Source organism: Urocampus carinirostris, chromosome 1 (assembly GCF_059441175.1).
Source record: "Urocampus carinirostris isolate Australia breed hairy pipefish chromosome 1, RoL_Ucar_1.0, whole genome shotgun sequence".
In the NCBI taxonomy this organism is placed as follows: domain Eukaryota; kingdom Metazoa; phylum Chordata; class Actinopteri; order Syngnathiformes; family Syngnathidae; genus Urocampus; species Urocampus carinirostris.
The window spans coordinates 73,672,263-73,693,759 of record NC_142349.1 but is presented as its reverse complement, the minus strand read 5'-3'; the positions used below and the strand labels follow the sequence as shown (position 1 = coordinate 73,693,759).

The 21,497-nt window shown below is 43.5% G+C and overlaps 1 protein-coding gene across 6 annotated transcripts in view; it reads right to left on the bottom strand.

Annotated features, from left to right (window-relative positions):
- Positions 1 to 1,951: 1,951 nt before the first annotated feature.
- Positions 1,952 to 21,497, bottom strand: part of adcy8 (adenylate cyclase 8 (brain)) — an 80,399-nt gene continuing 60,853 nt past the window's right edge. For 2 of the 6 annotated variants that reach the window (XM_088350585.1, XM_088350588.1), the window contains 4 exons: positions 19,696 to 19,854; positions 17,957 to 18,103; positions 15,360 to 15,639; positions 7,263 to 12,523 (listed from right to left, as the gene is read on the bottom strand). In XM_088350585.1, coding sequence (XP_088206711.1) covers positions 12,021 to 12,523; positions 15,360 to 15,639; positions 17,957 to 18,103; positions 19,696 to 19,854 — 1,089 coding nt within the window. In that variant the 3' untranslated portion in view covers positions 7,263 to 12,020. Of the gene's footprint in view, positions 2,065 to 7,262; positions 12,524 to 15,359; positions 15,640 to 17,956; positions 18,104 to 19,695; positions 19,855 to 21,497 lie in introns of those variants that run through there. The other 4 variants (XM_088350589.1, XR_015852341.1, XM_088350586.1 and 1 more) reach the window with 4 other exon arrangements.

The window sequence follows — 21,497 nt, the reverse complement described above, 5'->3', positions numbered from 1 at the left end:
GTTAGCATCGCATGTGTGTTAGCACTGGCAGCTTACTTAGCATTAGATAGTTAGCATGAGTTAGCATCACGGTTAATAACTGTAACCCCGCCCCATAGATACCAAGATGAGCGTGCCATTGGCCAGCAAGGTGAATGCATCATCAGCAACTGTTGCTATGGGGACGTGGGGTAGTACTTGAGCCTAGCAACAAAGGCAGACGGGAAGGAAGGAAAGGAGAAAAGGAAAGGAACCAATAAGAAAGGAAATATAAGGGAAGGAAAGGAATAGAGGTGGAAGAGAAAAAAGAAAGGAAGAAAGAAATTAATGAAGAGAGGAAAGAGGAGGTAGGACATGAGAAAGGAAGTCAGGCGGGAAGGAAGGAACAGACGGAAGGGACACAAGTTAGAAAGGAAAGAGGGAAGGAAGAAAATAAATAGAGGTAGAACATATAGAAAGATAGGAAGGATGAAAACAATGAAGTAAGGGGAAAAGAAAAGAGGGAATGAATGTGGGTAAAACCAAAGGAAGGAAGGAAGGAAGGAAATAAGGAAGGAAGGAATGAAGGAAGAAGGGAAGGAAGGAAGGAAGGAAGAAGGAAGGAAGGAAGGAAGGAAAAGTTGATAGAATGGAAGGAAGGAAAAGGTGATAGAATGGAAGGAAGGAAGGAAGAAAGGAAGAAAAGAACAAACGAACAAAGGAAGGAAGGAATGAAGGAAGAAGGGAAAGAAGGAAGGAAGGAATGAAGGAAGGAAAAGATGATAGAATGGAAGGAAGGAAGGAACGAACGAACGAAGGAACGAAGGAAGGAATGAAGGAACGAATGAACTAACGGAGGAAGGAAGGAAGGAAGGAAGGAAGGAAGGAAGGAAGGAAAAGATGATAGAATGGAAGGAAGAAAGTAAGGAAAAGATGATAGAATGGAAGGAAGGGAGGGAGGGAGGAAGGAAGGAATGAAAGACAGAAGAGAGGAGGGGGGAGGAAATAAGGAAGGAAGGAAGGAAGGAAGGAAGGAAAATATGATAGAATGGAAGGAAGGGAGGGAGGAAGGAAGGAAAGACGGAAAGAATGAGGGGAGGAAGGAAAGAAGGAAGGACGGAAGAAAGGAAGGTAGGAAGGAAGGAAGGAAGGAAAGACAGAAGGGAGGAGGGGGGGAGGAAATAAGGAAGGAAGGAAGGAAGGAATCAAGGAAGGAAAAGATGATAGAATGGAAGGAAGGGAGGGAGAAAGGAAGGAAAGACAGAAAGAATGAGGGGAGGAAGGAAAGAAGGAAGGAAGGAAGGTAGGAAGGAAGGAAGGAAGGAAGAAAGGGTGGAAGGAAGGAAGGAAGGAAGGAAGGAAGAAACAAAAAGAGATGTTAAACTAAAGGAAGGAAGGAATGAGGAAAGAAAGACGGGGAAATATTCCCGAACTTCCTTCTTTCGGTCTCTCTTCCGTCCTTCCTTTGCGTCCTCGTCTGCAAACTCCCCGCGGGCGCCTTCAACGACGGCTGGTTGCCTAGCAACAGGCTTGGCGCCAGACGACGGTGAATGGCGGGAAGGGAAATGTTGGACGCGGGCGGGCGAGCGCGTGCACGCGCACGGCATGATGGACTCCCCGCCATTTTCTGAGCCATCATTCCGTTCGGGCGTCCTCTGCTGGCCAGAAGCGAGACTGCAAGTATTTTTTTTCACTGAAGAGGAGCGAGTGGCGCCCTCTGCTGGTCTAAACGGGCGCTGCCTCTTTGGCACTTCGTAATCATGGCAACCGTCTTCTTTTTAAATGTTACTTGTTGATTAAAGGTGCAGTGTGTAATATTGAGTGCCTCCCTTGGGCACAAGAAAACTTTATTTAGTAAACAAGAATAGTAATTTGAATAATGGGAAAAATACCTGAACTACTATACCGATATGATTTTTTAAAAATAAATATTTATTGGTCAATTTGAATTTCTTTGATATAGTGGAATCCCTACCAAATAGTTGTCACCATGTTTGTCTGTCATCTTGCTGCTACGCTGTGATCATTTGGCACTGGTTTTCCTTCGCATTAGACCAGGGGTGTCAAACTCATTTGAACTTCGGGGGCCACATGCTAGAAAACGCACTTTCACAGGGGCCAGACGAGAAAATTAGAGAGAGAGAAAAAAAAGAGAAAGGTAGAGAGAAAGAAAGAAAGAGACACGTAGAGAGAAATAGAGAAGGGGAGATAAAAGAGAGAGAAAAGAGAAAAACTGAGAGAAAGACAGAGAAAGCATGAGAGAACAAGAGAGAGAAAGAGAGGGAGAGAGAGAGAGAGAGAGAGAGAGAGATAAAGAAAGTGAGTGTGAAAGATATAAAGAGAAAGAGAAAGACAGACAGACAGACAGACAGACAGAAAGAAAGAAAGAAAGAAAGAAAGAAAGAAAGAAAAAAAGAAAGAAAGAAAGAAAGAAAGAAAGAAAAAAAAGAAAGAAGGAGTGGGATAAAAAAGAAAGAAAGAAAGAACGAAAGAAAGAAAGAAATAAAGAAAAAAAAGAAAAAGAGAAATAAAAAGCAAAAGAACAAGATAGAGAAAAGGAAAATGAGAGAGACAAAAAGAGAGGGGGAAAGTAGAGGGAAAAGATGAATAACAAGAAATTGATAGAGAGAGAGAAAAAAAGAGAAAAAGACAAATACAAAAAGAGAAGACCAAAAAGAAAGAGAAAAAGACAAATAGAAAAAGAGAAGACAAAAAAGAAAGAGAAAAAGACAAATACAAAAAGAGAAGACAAAAAAAAGAGAGTGAAAGAGAGGAAGAAGGAAAGAAAGAAAGAAAATAGAAAGAGAGAAGTAAAGAGCAAAAGAACAAGATAGAGAAAAGAAAAATGAGAGAGACAAAAAGAGAGGGGACAAGTAGAGGGAAAAGATTAATAACAAATAATTGAGAGAGCGAGAGAGAGAAAAAAAGAGAAAACGACAAATACAAAAAGCAAAGACAAAAAAAGAGAAAGAGGGAGAGGGAGAGAGAGAGAGAGAGAGAGAGAGAGAGAGAGTCATATTTGTCATAAGTGGACATATTTAAAATTGCAACTCATATTTCTCTTGCACTTCTCTTGCCGTTTTCTCGCTGGCCGGACGCGATCCCTCGAGGGGCCTGATTTTGCCCGCCAACTGCACGTTTGACACCCCTGCATTAGAGAATGCAGTGCCATCTAGTGGTTCAATTCCACTCATTTTACCTTCAAGCCATTGTTTACATTTTGAATACAATTCTGGATTCAGCGTTTTATTGATATTATAGCTTATTTGTATTCCTAAAATGGATTTTTGTTTTACTATCGTTTTCGTCTTTTTTTTATGGTTTTTCAAACCTTAACTCTTTCAAAGTAAAACTTTTGTCTTGAAAAATGTTGACGTATTTCCGTCCGTATATACCGAAAACAAAATTTTTGCCACATTTCTTTTCAAATATTCAATAAGAAACAAATTACGAAATAACTATAACTATCTACTAATGATTATAAAGAAAAAAAATAGTAATATTATAAAAAATGGTTAAAAAACAAGAATAAGAACAATAATAATAAGAAAAATGTAATCGGATATTCTGTTGACATTTTTTTAGAAGATTTCTCCCAAAAAATGAATGCATGTCACGGTTGCCATGGCGCCCAATTGGCCCCGCCCGCGTGGCACCAGCTGCAGCTCGTTGACTGGCTTCCCTCCTATAGAAGCTCAGTGCTCTCACTCACCATTTGTTAGTCCGTCAACGAACCCCTGCAGCCGCTAGACGTGGGTTTTGACTCTGTCCTGTGTATCCTGTCCGGTATTGTTCCCCTTTATCGTTGTCCTGTTTAATATCCATTTCCAATTTCGTTCCTGTCTATTTTGTCCTGTTTATTATTCTCTCCAGTTTTCGTTCCCGTCTTGTTTGTCCTGTTAATTTTCGGTATCCTGTTTCATTATCAATCCTGTCTGTCCGTCCTGTCCGGTATCGACCCCGTCTGTCCGATATCTACTCGGGCAATTGGTATCGATCTCGTCGGCCTCTGGCTTCCGATCATTTCACACCAGACCGGTTTCGATCCCGTCTGGTTTGTCCTGTTTTGATGTCAGTCTCCGGTCTCCAGTGTCGAGTATCGTGCCCGTCATTTTCGTCCTGTCTGATATCTGTCTCCAGTCTCCTATATCTATTAGCAATCCTTTCCATCCTGTTCTGTCGATATCATCTGTCCGGTATCAGCTTGTGTAACTGGTATCGATCTCGTTGGTCTCTTGCTTTCTGTTTTTCCAGACTTCTGACTTTCTTCTTTCGCCCAGCAATCACCGAATCGCTGGCAATTTGTGTTAACATGCCTGACCCGTAAAATAAAAGCTTATGTGACAAACGTCACGCATTTGGGTTCTCCTCCTGTTCCAATTCTTGACAATATAGTTCACCAAACTCAAAATAAAAACAGTAAAAATGTTTAAAAAAACAAACAAACAAAAAACAAATGAACTCCGGCACTTCATCCCTCTTGCTGCTGCTGGACCTTGGTGTTGCCTTTGACACTGTGGACCATAATATTGTCGGGACCTGATTGGCTGTTGGACTCTTTTTAAACTCCCGTCTTCCGAAAGGAACCCGTCAGACCGTCTGCGAACCTATGCTCTCAGCTAGGCAAGCTTTTGTACTCCCCGACACTATCCTGCCCCGTTACCTGCCTGATACCTGTTGCCGACCTCTTTTCTGGACCTGTTTCCGCTTTTTGCTCCTCCGTCCCGGCCATCGACCTGTTTTAGCCCTGTTTCCTGCCTGATACCTGTTGCCGACCTCTTTCCTGGACGTGTTTCTTCTTTTTGCACCTCTGTCTAGGCCAGGGGTGTCAAAGAGGCGACGCGCGGGCCCGCTAAAGGACTGAATCCGGCCCGCGAGACAACATTCAGAGAAGCACAAGAGAAAAACAAGCTGCAGGTTGAAATATGTCAACTTGATGTTGCCAAAGCCAGGTTTCTCTCACAAAGACACTGTACTTGTATTTATTTCTCTCTCTCTCTCTCTCTCTCTTTCTCTCTCTCTCTCTCTCTCTCTCTTTTGCCCTCTCTCTTTCTCTGTCTCTCTCTCTCTCTCTCTCTTTCTCTCACTTGCTTGCTTTTCGCTTTCTCTCTCTCTCTTTATCTCTGGCTTTCGCTTTTCTCTCTCTCCAGCTCTAGCTTTTAGCACACTCTCTCTCTCTCTCTCTCGCTCTCTCTCTCTCTCTTGCTTGCTTTTTGCGTTATCCCTCTCTCGCTCTCGCTTTTTGCTTTCTCTCTTTTGCTTTTCTCTCTCTCTCTCGCTCTCTCTCGGTTTTTGCTCTCTCTTTGTCTCTCTCTCTCTTGCTTCTTCTCTCTCTTGCTTCTCTCTCTCTCTCTCTCTCTCTCACTTTCCCCTATCCCTCTCTTGGTCTCACTTTCTCTCTTCCTCTCTCTCTCTCTCTCGCTCTTCCCTTCTCTCTTTCTCTCTAATCTACTAGTCCGGCCCCCGAGAGAATATTTGTTCTAACGTGTGGCCCTCGAGTAAAAATGAGTTTGACTCTAGGCCATCGACCTGTTTATTCCCTGTTTCCTGCCTGATACCTGTTGCCGACCTCTCTTCTGGACCCGTTTCCGTCTTGCTCCTCCACCTCGGCCATCGACCTGTTTTTCTCGCTGCCAACGACTAACCTCGCTCGACATGGAAGGGCCACTTCTGCGTTCCTGCTAAAACGAATGTTATTGTGTCCCGTCTCTGTTCCTGGTCTTTGACAAATATCTGGAAAATGGATCGGTCTCTCAGGAACCGTCCTCTTCTGGTTCAGATCCTACCTCTCAGATAGGACGCATTGTGTTAAATATGGTGAAATGACATCGGAGCCCTTTAGTGTTACCTGTGGTGTTCCGCAGGGTTCAGTACTTGGCCCCCTTCTTTTCAGCATGGACATGCTTCCATGAGGTGATACTATTCTAAAGTATGATATCAGTTTCCATTTCTACGCAGATGACCCTCAACTCTATCTTCCGATGGAGGAATCTGCCACACTAAACTGTGGAAATGTATTCCATAGCATATGAATAACCTATATTTTATGTTGACAGTATGTATTATTTGCCCTCATGTAGGTTTTAGATCAGGGGATGGTGTCATATTAGTCTGTGGTTTGCAATAATCTGTGGTCCGTGCAGCTCTTTGAGACTCTTTGTGATCAAGGACGTCACAAATAACCATGATTTGACTTGAGGTTTTTGAGTTTGTCCTTGCCCTCATGTAGGTTTTAGATCAGGGGATGATGTCATAATAGTCTGTGGTTTGCAACAGTCTTTGATCTGTGCAGCCCTTTGAGACTCTTTGTGATTAAGAGCCAAACAAATAAAAATGACTTGATTTGAGGTTTTTCCTTGGCCTCATGAAGGTTTTAGATCAGGGGATGATGTCATAATAGTCTGTGGTTTGCAATAATCTGTGGTCTGTGCATCTCTTTGAGACTCCTTGTTATTAACCTTTATACAAATAAACATGACTTGACGTGAGGTTTTTGAGTTTTTCCTTGCCCTCATGTAGGTTTTAGATCAGGGGATGCTGTCATAATAGTCCGTAGTTTGCAGTAATCTGTGGTCTGTGCAGCTCTTTGAGACTCTTTGTGATCAAGGACGTCACAAATAACCATGATTTGACTTGAGGTTTTTGAGTTTTTCCTTGACCTCATGTAGGTTTTAGATCAGGGGATGGTGTCAAAATAGTCTGTGGTTTGCAATAATCTTTGATCTGTGCAGCTCTTTGAGACTCTTTGTGATTAAGGGCGTTACCAATAAACATGGCTTGACTTGACTTGAGGTTTATGACTTTTTCCTTGCCCTCATGTCGGTTTTAGATCAGGGGATGGTGTCATAATAGTCAGTAGTTTAAAATAGTCTTTGATCTGTGCAGCCCTTTGAGACTCTTTGTGACTAAGAGCCAAACAAATAAACATGACTTGATAAGAGGTTTTTGAGTTTTTCCTTGCCCTCATGTAGGTTTTAGATCAGGGGATGGCGTCATAATAGTCTGTGGTTTGCCATAATCTGTGGTCTGTGCAGCCCTTTGAGACTCTTTGTGATCAAGGACGTCACAAATAAACATGACTTGAATTTGTGATATATAAATGTTTTTCGTTACTGTTTTTATGTTTATATTTTATTTTTAAATTCATTTTAATTTGTATTTAATGATCTAAAAAGAGCGTTCCACGACTGCCCTCTGGTGGACGCTCTCATACACACACACACACCGGCCTGTAACCATGGTAACGCTGAAAAGCGTCACGTGACCCGGAAGCGGCGATCAGCAACAGAAGACAACAACAAAAAAAAAGTAAAAAAAGTAAACATTTTAATTGAGCGCTCGCCTAGAAAAGAAATTGTAAAAAGAAAGGAGGGAAGAAGAAAAGTTGGACAGAGGGACGGAGTCCATAATGACATCAAGAGCGAGAGGACGGAACGATTTTTTCAGAGGACAGCGCTGAAAACCAAAATGTCCGACACGAGAGAGATGTCAAGTTCTTGGCGTGGTACCAACAAAATATCAGCGAGGGCCCACTTCCGGTTTGCATAATTACTTGGATCTTCAAAATTGGAAACTTTCCGTGGGAATAAACCTCAAAAGTATCCGTTTTCAATGACGCTAACACCACCTAGCTGCTTCGCTAGCATGCTAATAGCACTCTAAAGGGCCAAATCGTAATCTTTATTGGGTATTGGTTGAAAATTCATGGTAAAAGTCCGGTTTTTGTTGACGCTAACTTGGCTGCTTTGGCTAACATGCTAACATCACTGTGGAGTTTTCAAGACACACGTTAAAAGTCCAGTTTTGGTTGATGCTAACAGGCTAACTTGGCTGCTTTGGCTAATATGCTAACATCACCAAGGAGAGTTTAAAGTACACGTTTGAAGTCCAATCTTTGTTGATGCTAACTTGGCTGCTTCGGCATGCTAACATCACTGTGGAGTGTTCACGTTAAAAGTCCAGTTTTGGTTAATGCTAACATGCTAACTTGGCTGTTTTGGCTAACATGCTAACATCACCAACGAGAGTTTAAGTACACATTTAAAGTCAAATCTTCGTTGATGCTAACTTGGCTGCTTTAGCTAACTTGCTAACATCACTGTGGAGCGTTCAAGACACATATTTAAAGTCCAGTTTTGGTTGATGCTAACATGCTAACCTGGCTGCTTTGGCTAACATCCTAACATCACCAAGGAGAGTTTAAGTACACATTTAAAGTCGAATCTTTGTTGATGCTAACTTGGCTGCTTCGGTTAACATGCTAACATCACTGTGGAGCGTTCAAGACACATATTAAAAGTCCAGTTTTTGTTGATGCTAACATGCTAACTTGGCTGCTTCGGCTAACATGCTAACATCACTGTGGAGTGTTCACGTTAAAAGTCCAGTTTTGGTTGATGCTAACATGCTAACTTGGCTGCTTTGGCTAACATCCTAACATCACGAAGGGGAGTTTAAAGTACACGTCTAAAGTCCAATCTTCGTTGATGCTAACTTGGCTGCTTCGGCTAACATGCTAACATAACTGTGGAGCGTTCAAGACACGTATTAAAAGTCCAGTTTTGGTTGATGCTAACATGCTAACTTGGCTGCTTTGGCTAACATGCTAACATAACCAACGAGAGTTTAAGTACACATTTAAAGTCAAATCTTCGTTGATGCTAACTTGGCTGCTTTAGCTAACTTGCTAACATCACTGTGGGGCGTTCAAGACACATATTTAAAGTCCAGTTTTGGTTGATGCTAACATGCTAACTTGGCTGCTTTCGCTAATATGCTAACATCACCAAGGAGAGTTTAAAGTACGCGTTTAAAGTCCAATCTTTGTTGATGCTAACTTGGCTGCTTCCGCTAACATGCTAACATCACTGTGGAGCGTTCAAGACACATATTTAAAGTCCAGTTTTGGTTGATGCTAACATGCTAACTTGGCTGCTTTCGCTAATATGCTAACATCACCAAGGAGAGTTTAAAGTACGCGTTTAAAGTCCAATCTTTGTTGATGCTAACTTGGCTGCTTCCGCTAACATGCTAACATCACTGTGGAGCGTTCAAGACACATATTAAAAGTCCAGTTTTGGTTGATGCTAACATGCTAACTTGGCTGCTTCGGCTAACATGCTAACATCACTGTGGAGCGTTCAAGACACATATTAAAAGTCCAGTTTTGGTTGATGCTAACATGCTAACTTGGCTGCTTCGGCTAACATGCTAACATCACTGTGGAGCGTTCAAGACACATTTTAAAAGTCCAGTTTTGGTTGATGCTAACATGCTAACTTGGCTGCTTTAGCTAACATGCTAACATCACTGAGAAGGGTTCAAAACAAATAATGTAATGCTAATATGCTAACGCAACGAGGCATCCTTGGCTAGCATTCTAACACAAAGAAGGGCCAAAGCTTTTTGGAATTCTTCAATGCATCGGATCAAATATTGTGCTTTTGAAAGGGACGTGATATATTATTTCTAAATTTTCCTAAATGGAAAAAACCCAAAATTAAATTACATATTTTAAAAAATGGCAGCCATGTTATGAGAAATATTGAATAGACCTACATTATTGTGTTCTCTTCTTTATCCTCACGTATTGCAGAAGTTTCAGATTAACCCAATGTGGCCGGCCAATCAAAAAGAGCCATTCGTTTGATCAGAATAACCCAAATAATTAGAAAAAAAATGCCCCCAATTGGCTAACCCAGCCCCAGTTTTGTGCTTTTATTTCAATGGAGAAAAGGCCGGATGGAAAGTAGGCAGGTGGCCACACCCCCTTATGATTTAACCACGCCCACGTCCCTGGCCACACCCATTGCAATTTGGCTACACTTTCACCGCGAGACGCACCCATTCGCGAATCGAACGCACCCTAACCACTGGCCACACCGCTAGACACGCCCACCCCAACAGCCACATCCCTTATGAGTGGACCAGGCACTCACTGGCCACACCCCCTTGTGAGTTGACCATACCTTCACTGGTCACACCCCATTGTGAGTAAACCACGCCCTCGACCCTGGCCACACCCCCTTGTGGGTCGACACACCCCATACGAGTCGACTACGTTCCACCTTCTGAGTAGACCACACCCACACCACCGGCCACACCCCTTTGTGAGTTGACCACGCCCATGTCACCTGCCACACCTCTTATTAGTTAATCACATCCATAACTCTGGCCACACCCCCTTGTGAGTCGATCACGCTCACTGCCACACTCCCTCTTAGTCGACCACACCCACACCACTGGCCACACCCCCTTGTGAGTCGAACACGCCCCCATCGTGAGTCAACAACTGCACGGTCACACTCCTCACGAGTTGACTACATGCTCACCACATTCTAAGTTGACCACACCCACACCCCCTTGTGAGTTGACCACGCCCATGCCACTGGCCCCACCTTCTCGTGAGTCAATCAAGCTCACTGCCACACCCCTTCCGAATCGACCACACCCACACCAGTGGCCACACCCCTTGTGAGTTGAACACGCCCCCCTTGTGAGTCAACAACGTCAGGGTCACACCCCTTCTCATTTTGACTTCGTGCTCACCACCTTCTGAGTTGACAACACCCAGGCCGCTGGCCACACCCCCTTGTGAGTCGACTGCGCCCATGTCACTGGCCACACCCCCTTGTAGGTTGAACACGCCCCCTTGTGAGTCAACAACGTCTGGGTCGCACCCCTCTCGAGTCGACTACGTGCTCATCACCCTATGAGTTGACCACACCCATGCCACCAGCCACACCCCCTTGTGAGTTGACCATGCCCTCGACCCTACCCACACCCCCTTGTGAGTCAATTACGCTCACTGCCACACTCCTTCCGAGTCAACAACACCCACACCAGTAGTCACACCCCTTGTAAGTTGAAAACGCCCCCTTGTGAGTCAACAACTGCACGGTCACACCCCTCTTGAGGCGACTACGTGCTCACCACCTTCTGAGTTGACCACACCCACGCCACCGGCCACACCCCCTTGTGAGTTGACCACGCCCATGTCACAGGCCACACCTCTTGTGATTAAATAACACCACCTTGTGAGTCGATCATGATCACTAGAACACGCCTTCTGAGTCGACCACACCCACACCACTGGCCACACCCCCTTGTGAGTTGAACACGCCCCCTTGTGAGTCAACAACTGCACGGTCACACCCCTCTTGAGTCGACTACGTGCTCACCACCTTCTGAGTTGACCACACCCACGCCACCGGCCACACCCCCTTGTGAGTTGACCACGCCCATGTCACAGGCCACACCTCTTGTGATTAAATAACACCACCTTGTGAGTCGATCATGATCACTAGAACACGCCTTCTGAGTCGACCACACCCACACCACTGGCCACACCCCCTTGTGAGTTGAACACGCCCCCTTGTGAGTCAAAAACTGCACGGTCACACCCCTCTTGAGTCGACTACGTGCTCACCACCTTCTGAGTTGACCACACCCACGCCACCGGCCACACCCCCTTGTGAGTTGACCACGCCCATGTCACAGGCCACACCTCTTGTGATTAAATAACACCACCTTGTGAGTCGATCATGATCACTAGAACACGCCTTCTGAGTCGACCACACCCACACCACTGGCCACACCCCCTTGTGAGTTGAACACGCCCCCTTGTGAGTCAACAACGGCACGTTCACACCCCTCTCGAGTCAACTCCGTGCTCAACACCTTCTTAACCACACCCACGCCACCGGCCACAACCCCTTGTGAGTTGACCACGCCCATGCCACTGGCCACACCCCCTTGTGAGTCAATTACACTCATGGCTACACTCCCTCTGAGTCGACCACACCTGAGCCACTGGCCACACCCCCTTGTGAGTTGACCACGCCCCCTTGTGATTCAACAAACGCACACACCCCTTTTCGAGTTGACTTCGTGCTCACTGCCGGTCTCATCTGAGTTTACCGCGCCCACGCCATCGGCCTACGCCCCTGGTCAAAACCCATAGCGAGTTGACCACGCCCACATCGCAAGCGCCCCCCCCTGAAAATTCCCACGGAAAGTTTCCTTGACGTAACCCCGACCCGATGGCCGGGTTCAGATGGGGTTCAGGACGCCTCGGCCTTGTCGGGGGCGTCCTGGTGGTGGGCGGCGCCCCCGTCGGCCAATAGCGTCCGGCGTCCGTAATGATGATGATGATGGTGATGATGATGGTGCGCCTTGTTGTTGTTGTCCCCGAGGATCTGCTGCTTCTGCTTCTGACGATTGAGGGACTGGACCAGACCCAGGACCACGGCGGCCAGGGAGTACTGGCCGGCCATCTTGCGGGGCTGCAGGGAGAGCGGGTGGGAGGGCAGCACCCGGCCGGCCAGGAAGTGGGTGCGGATTTTGCCCTCCTGCTCGCTGATGCCCTTCACGTAGATCTCGCCGCGATATTCCAGTGCGAAACCGCGTTGGCGCAGGACGGCGGAGGTTTCTTCCGGGACTTGGATTTTGCCGCTGACCCCGGTGCTGTCCATGCGGCTGGCCAGGTTGACCGTCTTGCCCCAAATGTCGTACTGGGGCTTCTTGGCCCCGATCACGCCCGCCACCACCGAGCCCTGGGCCATACCTGGGAGGAAACGCCCCGCCAAAATAAAGCCGTTAGTCAGATAATGCCACCAGAAGCGGGTCTCGACCGCTTCCTCGACCGCTTCCTCGACCGCTTCCTCGACCGCTTCCTCGACCGCTTCCTCGACCGCTTCCTCAAGGTTTCTTATTTTCCTCATCTTGCGGTTATGAGTTTTTCCTTGCCCGCATGTCGGTTTCAGATCATTGCGGCCTGTGCGGTCCTTTTGGACATTTTGGGACTCGACCTTCGTTTTACTTCTGTCCATGAAAAATAAACATTCTCTTATATTCTTTATACTTTTGTATTCTTATATCTTTATATGTTTATATATTTATAGCATACTCAATAAGTGTGTGGTTTTACAATTTCGAGTTGTGTTCAGAGGCAAGCACCAAAAAATGTGTCTCTCATTAAAAAGCTAAAACTTGAAAGGCCACGAACAGTTTCTCAGGCTACTCGTCATGCTTCTTAGGGCCTGCTGACTATGAATCAAGACGGCCTTCGTTTCTAGTGCCGGGAAGCTCGCTCGACAGCTCGCCTCCCTCAATTTACACATTGTGTTATAAAGTTTCACTATCCTTATTACTCATTTAATATACTCGCACGCCATCTAGCGACCAACATTATACACTGCGTTTAAACATGTGATTCTTGTCTAAACCAATCAGATTTGTTTCCTGTGTTCGTACAATCTTGTTTAGACCAATCAGATGTGTTGTTTCATTCATAAAGGAGCCTCCTCCCTGAGCTGATCTTGGAAGCACGCGCCTCTGATGGATTGGCTAACGAAAACCTCAATTTTTGACTCAGAGTGTGTTCTTTCCTTCATTCTACTACAATTTTATATTTTAACCTTGACGATTACGAATAAATATATTAAAAATAAATATATCTAAAATATGTATTTATAATAATACGATAACAATTGAATGTAATAATTATTCATGTGAAATCATTAGATGAAGGGAGATTTTCCTCAAGGCAATGTTCTATTCGATTCCGGTTCTATTCTGGTTCTAATCTGGTTCTATTCTATTCTATTCCAGTTCTCTTCCTGCAGGTGGCGTACTTACTCTTGTTATTGGAAATTATAAACCAGGGTTGTGAAGCATGCGGCCCGAGAGCCGGACCGGGTCCGCCAAGGTATTGAATCTGGGTCGCGAGACAAAACTGAGAGGAGCGCCAGAGAAAAATGAGCTGCGCTTTGAAATATGTCCACTGGGTGTCACCCAAGCTAGGTATCACCAACAAAGCAATTTGAGTAGGATTCTTCTCTCTCTTTTTTCCCCTCTCTCTTTCCCTTTCATTGTTTCTTGATATATATATATATATATATATATATATATATATACTTCTCTATTTGGCGCTCTCTCTCTCTCTCTCTCTCTCTCTCTCTCTCTCTCTCTCTCTCCTTTCTCTTCCTTTCTGTCTCTATTTCTTTTTTGCACTTTCTCTTGCTTTCTCATTCTCTTATTTAACCCTTTCTCTCTCTCTTTCTATCTGCTTCTTTCTCTCTTTCATTGTATTTTCAGTTATTTGTTTCTTTCTCTCTCTCTTTCTTTCTTTTTCCCTCTCTATTTTCTTCTTTCTCTCACTTTCTCTTTTCACTTTCTGTCTGTCCACCTTTTGTCCACTCTTTCTCCCTCTTTTCCTTTCTTTGTTGATTTCTTTTTCTTTTTATCTCTCTGTTGTTTTCTTTTTCTCTTTCTCCTTCTATCTTTCCTTACTTCTCATTATTTTCTTCTCTTGTTTTTTCTTTCTCTCTGTTTCTCTTTGTTTTCGTGCTCTCTTTCGCTATCTTCTCTATCCTTCTCTCTCATTCTTTTTCTTTCTTGTTCTTTCTTTCTTTCTTTCTTTCTGTTTCTCCTTTTCTCCTTTTATATTTCCTTAATTTTTATAAGTTTCTTTTCTCGTTCTTCTTTCTTTCTCTCTGTATCTCTCTTTGTGCTTGTTTTCTTTTTCTCTTTCTCCTTCTATCTTTCCTTATTTCTCATTATTTTCCTCTCTTGCTCATTCTTTCTCTCTTTTTCTCTTTTGTTTTCTTGCTCTCTTTCTCCTTTTATCTTTCTTTATTTCTCATTAGTTTTTTTCTCGTCTTTTTCTATTTCTGTCTTTCTTTCTTTTTCCCTTTCTCCATTCCTCTCCCTCTTCCTCTCTCTCTCTTTGTCTCTCTCTCTTTCTATCTTTCTCGCTCTCACACACTCTTTTCACTTTCTATCAGTTCTTTCTCCCTCTTTTCTTCTCTATGTTGCTTTCTTAATCTCTCTCTTGTTTTATTTTTCTCTTTCCTTATTTCTCATTATTTTCCCTCCTTTCTCTCTCTTTGTTTCTCTCTTGTTTTCTTTCTCTCCTTTTCTCTCTTCTCCTCTATCCTTCCCTTTCATTCTTTTTCTTCTCTTGTTCTTTTTCTTCTCTCTGTTTTTCGTTTTCTTTCTCTCTTTCTCCTTTTATCTTTCCTTATTTCTCATTAGTTTCTTTTCTCTTACTCTATTTCTTGTTTTCTTTCTCTCCTTTTCTCTCTTCTCCTCTATCCTTCCCTTTCATTCTTTTTCTTCTCTTGTTCTTTTTCTTCTCTCTGTTTTTCGTTTTCTTTCTCTCTTTCTCCTTTTATCTTTCCTTATTTCTCATTAGTTTCTTTTCTCTTACTCTATTTCTTGCTTTCTTTTTCCCTTTCCCCATTCCTCTCCCTCTTTGTCTCTTTCTTTGTTTCTCTTTCTCTCTCTCTCTCTCTCTCTTCCTATTTCTTTATCTATCTTTTTCTAACTTTTTCTAAAACCTGCCGTTTTTTTTCCCTACGGCGCGTCCCCCCGGGCTGCACCCCCCGGCCGGCACTCACCGATGCGCAGCTCAAAGTTGTTGAAGGAATGCTTGTTGATCTCTCGGATGCTCTCGTTGAGGGCCATGGCGAAGTCGGCCAGGGCGCACAAGTGTCCCCATTTGTCCTCGCACTGCTGTCCCCCCCAAAGAAGACGGCCCCCCCCGTCAAAATGGCCGCCACGCGCGCCGAAAGGCGATCGGCTCACCTGCTTCTCGGGGGAGAGACCCGACACCGCCATGTAGGTGCTGCCGATGGTTTTGATCTTCTCGATGTCCTGGAAGCGTTCTTCTCCCAGGAGCTGGGAAAGAATATGTATAGGATGGGATGCCTTCCGAAATCCGACTAAAGACCGAGTCGGGGAAATAAAAACCACGAACGGAACGGAAACGAGAAATAGAAAGGACGTTTTCGTGACTTTGTGTGATCCATCTATCCATCCATTATCTGCACCGCTTATCCTCAGTAGGGTCACGGGGGTGCTGGAGCCCATCCCAGCTGTCTTCGGGCAGTGGGCAGGGGACACCTTCAACTGGTTGCCAGCCAATCGTAGAGTACATAGAGACAGACCACCCACTCACTCTTTCCCACCTAGGGACAATTTGGACATGCATTGTTTTTGGAATGTGGGAGGAAACCGGAGTGCCTGGAGGAAACCCACGCAAGCATAGGGAGAACATGCAAACTCCACACAGGGAGAGACAATTGGCTCGCCCATTCACACCTAGGGACAATGTGGACCGGCCAATTAACCTAACATACATGTTTTTGGAATGTGGGAGGAAACCAAAGTGCCTGGAGGAAACCCACGCAAGCACAGGGAGAACATGCAAACTCCACACAGGGACAGACGATTCGCTCGCTCATTCACAAGAAGAACAAATGAAAAGAGAAAGAAAAGAAAAAATGAGGAACTAGAGAGAAAAAGAAAAGAAATAAACACGAAAGAAGAAAAAGCAGACAATAAAGGGGAAAAAGCAGAAAAAAATAAGAAAGGAAAAGAAGAGAAAATGAAATAACAGATAAAAGAAAAAAGGAAACCAAAGACTAAAAGAAGTAAAAAAGCTAGAAAAAAAGGAGAGAAAAAATAAGAAGAAAAAAAGCAGAAAAACAATTTTTGGAGATCGCTTTTTCAAATAATTTGAAATGTGGAACTTTTTCAAAAAAGAGGGAAATCTGGGGGAGGGTCTTTATAGCGAATAAGGTTTCGGGGCCTGCTAACTATGAATCAAGACGGCCTTCGTTTTTAGTGCCGGGAAGCTCGCTCGAGAGCTCGCCCCCCTCAATTTACACATTGTGTTGCAAAGTTTCACTCTCCTTATCACTCATTTATCATACTCGCACGCCATCTAGCGACCAACATTATACACTGCGTTTAAACATGTGATTCTTGTCTAAACCAATCAGATTTGTTTCCTGTGTTTGTATAATCTTGTTTAGACCAATCAGATGTGTTGTTTCATTCATAAGTCAGCCTCCTCCCTAAGCTGATCTTAGAAGCACGCGCCTCTGATGGATTGGCTATCGAAAACCTCAATATATATCCTTTATATATATATATATATATATATATATATATATATATATATATATATATACACCTCTCTCTCTCTCTCTCTCTCTCTCTCTCTCTCTCTCTCTCTCTCTCTCTCTCTCTCTCTCTCTTTTCCTTTCTGTCCCTATTTCTTTTTTGCTCTTTCTCTTGCTTTCTCCTTCTCTTATTTCACCTTTTCTCTCTCTCTTTCTATCTCCTTCTTTTTCTATCTCTTTGTATTTTCCGTTATTTGTTTCTCTCTCTCTCTCTCTCTCTCTCTTCCTTTCTGTCCCTTTTTCTTTTTTGCTCTTTCTCTTGCTTTCTCCTTCTCTTATTTCACCTTTTCTCTCTCTCTTTCTATCTCCTTCTTTTTCTATCTTTTTGTACTTTCCGTTATTTGTTTCTCTCTCTCTCTCTCTCTCTCTCTCTCTTCCTTTCTGTCCCTTTTTCTTTTTTGCTCTTTCTCTTGCTTTCTCCTCTTATTTCACCTTTTCTCTCTCTCTTTCTATCTCCTTCTTTTTCTATCTCTTTGTATTTTCCGTTATTTGTTTCTCTCTCTCTCTCTCTCTCTCTCTCTCTCTCTTCCTTTCTGTCCCTTTTTCTTTTTTGCTCTTTCTCTTGCTTTCTCCTCTTATTTCACCTTTTCTCTCTCTCTTTCTATCTCCTTCTTTTTCTATCTCTTTGTATTTTCCGTTATTTGTTTCTCTCTCTCTCTCTCTCTCTTCCTTTCTGTCCCTTTTTCTTTTTTGCTCTTTCTCTTGCTTTCTCCTCTTATTTCACCTTTTCTCTCTCTCCTTCTATCTCCTTCTTTTTCTTTCTCTTTGTATTTTCCGTTATTTGTTTCTCTCTCTCTCTCTCTCTCTCTCTCTCTCTCTCTCTCTCTCTCTCTCTCTCTGTCTTCCTTTCTGTCCCTATTTCTTTTTTGCTCTTTCTCTTGCTTTCTCCTTCTCTTATTTCACCTTTTCTCTCTCTCTTTCTCTCTATTTCTCCCTCTCTATTCCTCTCTTTCTCTCATTTTCTCTTTTCACTTTCTACCTGTTCCTATTGGTTCATTCTTTCTACCTCCGTGCCCGCGGCACCGTACCTCGTCAAAGTCGGCGATGATCTCGTTGAGGAGGCGAAGACACTCCACGCCTTGGTTGTTCATTTCCGTCTGAGAGTAAAAATCCGCAAAACCCGGAATCGAGGCGAACATCACACCCACCGACTCGTACGACTGAGAGTACAGCTCCTGCAAAATAAGAGCACAAAAAAATGCATCACAACATTGGACTGGTATGACTGAGAGTACAGCTCCTGCAAAGTAAAAGCACAAAAAAAATAATGTATTACAACATTGGACTGGTACAACTGAGAGTTCGGCTCCTGCAAAATAAAAGCACATCGAAGACAATATCACCGACACCCGACAGACTCGTAAGATTGTCAGTACAGCTCCTGCAAAATAAGAGCACACCGAAAACAATATCACCCCACAGACTCATAAGATTGGGAGAAAAACTCCTGCAAAATAAAACCACAAAAAATAATGCATCACAACAATGGACTGGTACGACTGAGAGTACAGCTCTTGCAAAATAAAAGCACAAAATAATGCATCACAACATTGGACTGATAGGACTGAGAGTACAGCTCCTACAAAGTAAAAGCACCAAGAAATAATGCATCATGACAATGGACGGTACGAGTGAGAGCACAGCTCCTGCAAAATAAAAGCACACCAAAAAAAATATCACCCGACAGACTCATAAGATTGTGAGTACAGCTCCTGCAAAATAAAAGCACAAAATAATGCATCACAACAATGGACTGATACGACTGAGATTACAGCTCCTACAAAGTAAAAGCAAGCCAAAAATAATGCATCACAACTGTAGACTGGTACGACTGAGGGTACAGCTCCTGCAAAATAAAAGCACACCAAAAACAATATCACCCGACAGACTCATAAGATTGTGAGTAAAGCTCCTGCAAAATAAAAGCACGAAAAAAATTAATCACAACATTGGACTCTGATGACTGTGAGTGCAGCTCTTACAAAATAAAAGCACACGAAAATGCATCACGCCAACAAACTACTAAGACTGCAAGTACAACTCCTGCAAAGTAAAAGCAACATCGCCTCAGCTGAATCATACAAAATAAAAGCACACCAAAACAATGTATCACACCCACAGACTTGTACAACTGCTCCTGACCCACACCGCCAAAATAAAAGTACAGGCATTTGGACACTTACACTTAAAAAAGGGTTACTCTCTCTCTTTCTCTCTCCCTTTCTCTTTCTAGCTCTCTCTTTTGCTTTCTCTCTCTCTCTCTCTCTCTCTCTCTCTCTCTCTCTCTCTCATTCTAGCTCTCTCTTTTGCTTTCTCTTTCTATCTTTTTCTCTCTCTTACACCTTTTCTCTTTCTTTTGCTCACCATTTCTTCTCTCTCTCTCTCTCTTTCTCTCTCTGTCTCTCTCTCACTCTCTCTCTTTCTCTCTCTGTCTCTCTCTTTCTCTCTTACTCTTTTCACTCTCTGCTTTCTATTACTTTCTCTCTCTCTCTCTCTCTCTCTTTCTCTCTTACTCATTTCTCTCTCTGCTTTCTATTTCTCTCTCCCTCTCTCTTGCTCTCTGTCTCTCTCTCTCTTTCTCTTATTTTAGCTACCTCCTTTCGGTCAACCTTCGCACACTCTCCTCCTCCTCTCCCTCTCTTTCACTCTCCCACTCTCACTCTCACCATTTCCATCCTCTCTCCTCTCTCCCTCTTTCTCTCTCTCATTGTCACTCCTTCGAGAGCGTCGGTGGGCGTGGCTGGCGCAGAAAAGGGGCGTGTCTTACCTCGTTGTCCCGGTCCTTCTCCAGGAAGTGTCTGGCGACGTGTCCGGGCAAGATGTTCCTCAGCATGTTCTCGTTGTGCTCCCGAAGTTCCTTCATCTCGTTGATCTCCTCCTTTGCCTGAACGCGCCACAGGAAGTCCAAGCGGGCCGTGTACTCCAGCTGCCACACCCCGTCAAAATAAAACGTGTTGTTATAGGGACCCGGAAAGCGCACCTAAAATAACCCAAAATTGGCCAAATTTCGTTTCGAGCACTGTGAATAAATAATATAATGGGATCAAATGAATTGCCCTTTCCTTCAAATAATGGGAATTGAATCTTTTCGGAGATTCAATTCCCATGACTGTATTTCATATACAATCAACTTTTACCTCATTCTAACTCAATTTTTTTTTATACTAAGCAAACAACACAGATAATGTGACCCTCATATTGACCAGTCACAAGCCGCTAAGAGAGAGAGAGAGAGAGAGACCGAGAAACAGAGAATAAGAGAGAGAGGGAGAGAAAGAGGGAGCAAGAGAGAGAGAGAGAGAGAGAGAGAGAGAGAGACAGAGAGAGAGAGAGAAAGAGAGAGAAAAAGAGAGAGACAGAGAAGGAGAGAGAAAGAGAAAAAGAGAGAGAAAGAGAGAGAGTGAGAGAAAGAGAAAAAGAGAGAGAGAGAGAAATAGAAAGCAGAGAGAGAGAGAGAGAGGAAGTGAGAGGGAGGGAGATGGAGAGAGAAGGAGAGAGAGAGAGAAATAGAAAGCAGAGAGAGAAAGGAGTAAGAGAGAAAGAGCGAAAGAGAGAGACAAAAAAGAAAGAGAGAGAGAGTAAAATAGAAACCAGAGACAGAAATTAGTAAGAGAGAAAGAGATAGAGAGAAAGACAGAAAGAGAAAGAGAGAAAGAGAGAGAGAAAGAGAGAGAGAGAAAGAGAAAGTGAGAGAGAGAAAGAGAGAGAGAAAGAGAGAGAGAGAAAGAAAGAAAGAAGAGAGAGAGGTAGAGAGATAGAGATGGAGAGAGAGAAAAAGAGTGAAATAGAAACCAGAGAGAGAAAGAGAGAGAGATAGTAAAATAGAAAGCAGAGAGAGAAAGGAGTAAGAGAGAGAGAAAGAGAGAGAGAGTGAAATAGAAAGCAGAGAGAGAGAAAGGAGTAAGAGAGAAAGAGATAAAGAGAGAAGAGAGACAAAGAGAGAAAGAGAGACAGAGAGAGGGGGGGGGAGAGAGAGAGAGAGAGAGAGAGAGAGTGAAATAGAAAGCAGAGAGAGAGAGAGAGAGAGAGAGAGTGAAATAGAAAGCAGAGAGAGAAAGGAGTAAGAGAGAAAGTGACAAAGAGAGAAAGACAGATAGAGAGAGAGAGAGAGAAAGAGAAAAATAGAAAGCAGAGAGAGAAAGGAGTAAGAGAGAATGAGAGAAGGAGAGACAGAGAGAGACAGAGAGAGAAAGAGAGAGAGAGCACAAGAAATAGAGGGCAAAAGAGAAAAAGAAAGAGAGAAGAAATAGTCAGCAAAAGAGAGAGAAAAGGTGTAAGAGAGAAAGAGAAAACAAAAGACAGATTTCGAAAGAGAGAGAGAGTGAGTTCAAGAAAAAGGGAGTGAGAAAGAGAAAAAGAGTGACCAAAAGAGCAAAAATCAGTAAGAGAGAAACAGAGAGCAAAACAGAGAAAGAAAGGAGGAAGAGAGAAAAACAAAGCAAACCAGAGATTGAGAAAGAGAGTAAGTGTGTAAGAGAGAAAGAGAAAACAAAAGACAAATCTAGAAAGAGAGAGAGCGAGAGAGAGAGAAACGGAGTGAGAAAGAAAGAGAGAAAGAGTGACCAAAAG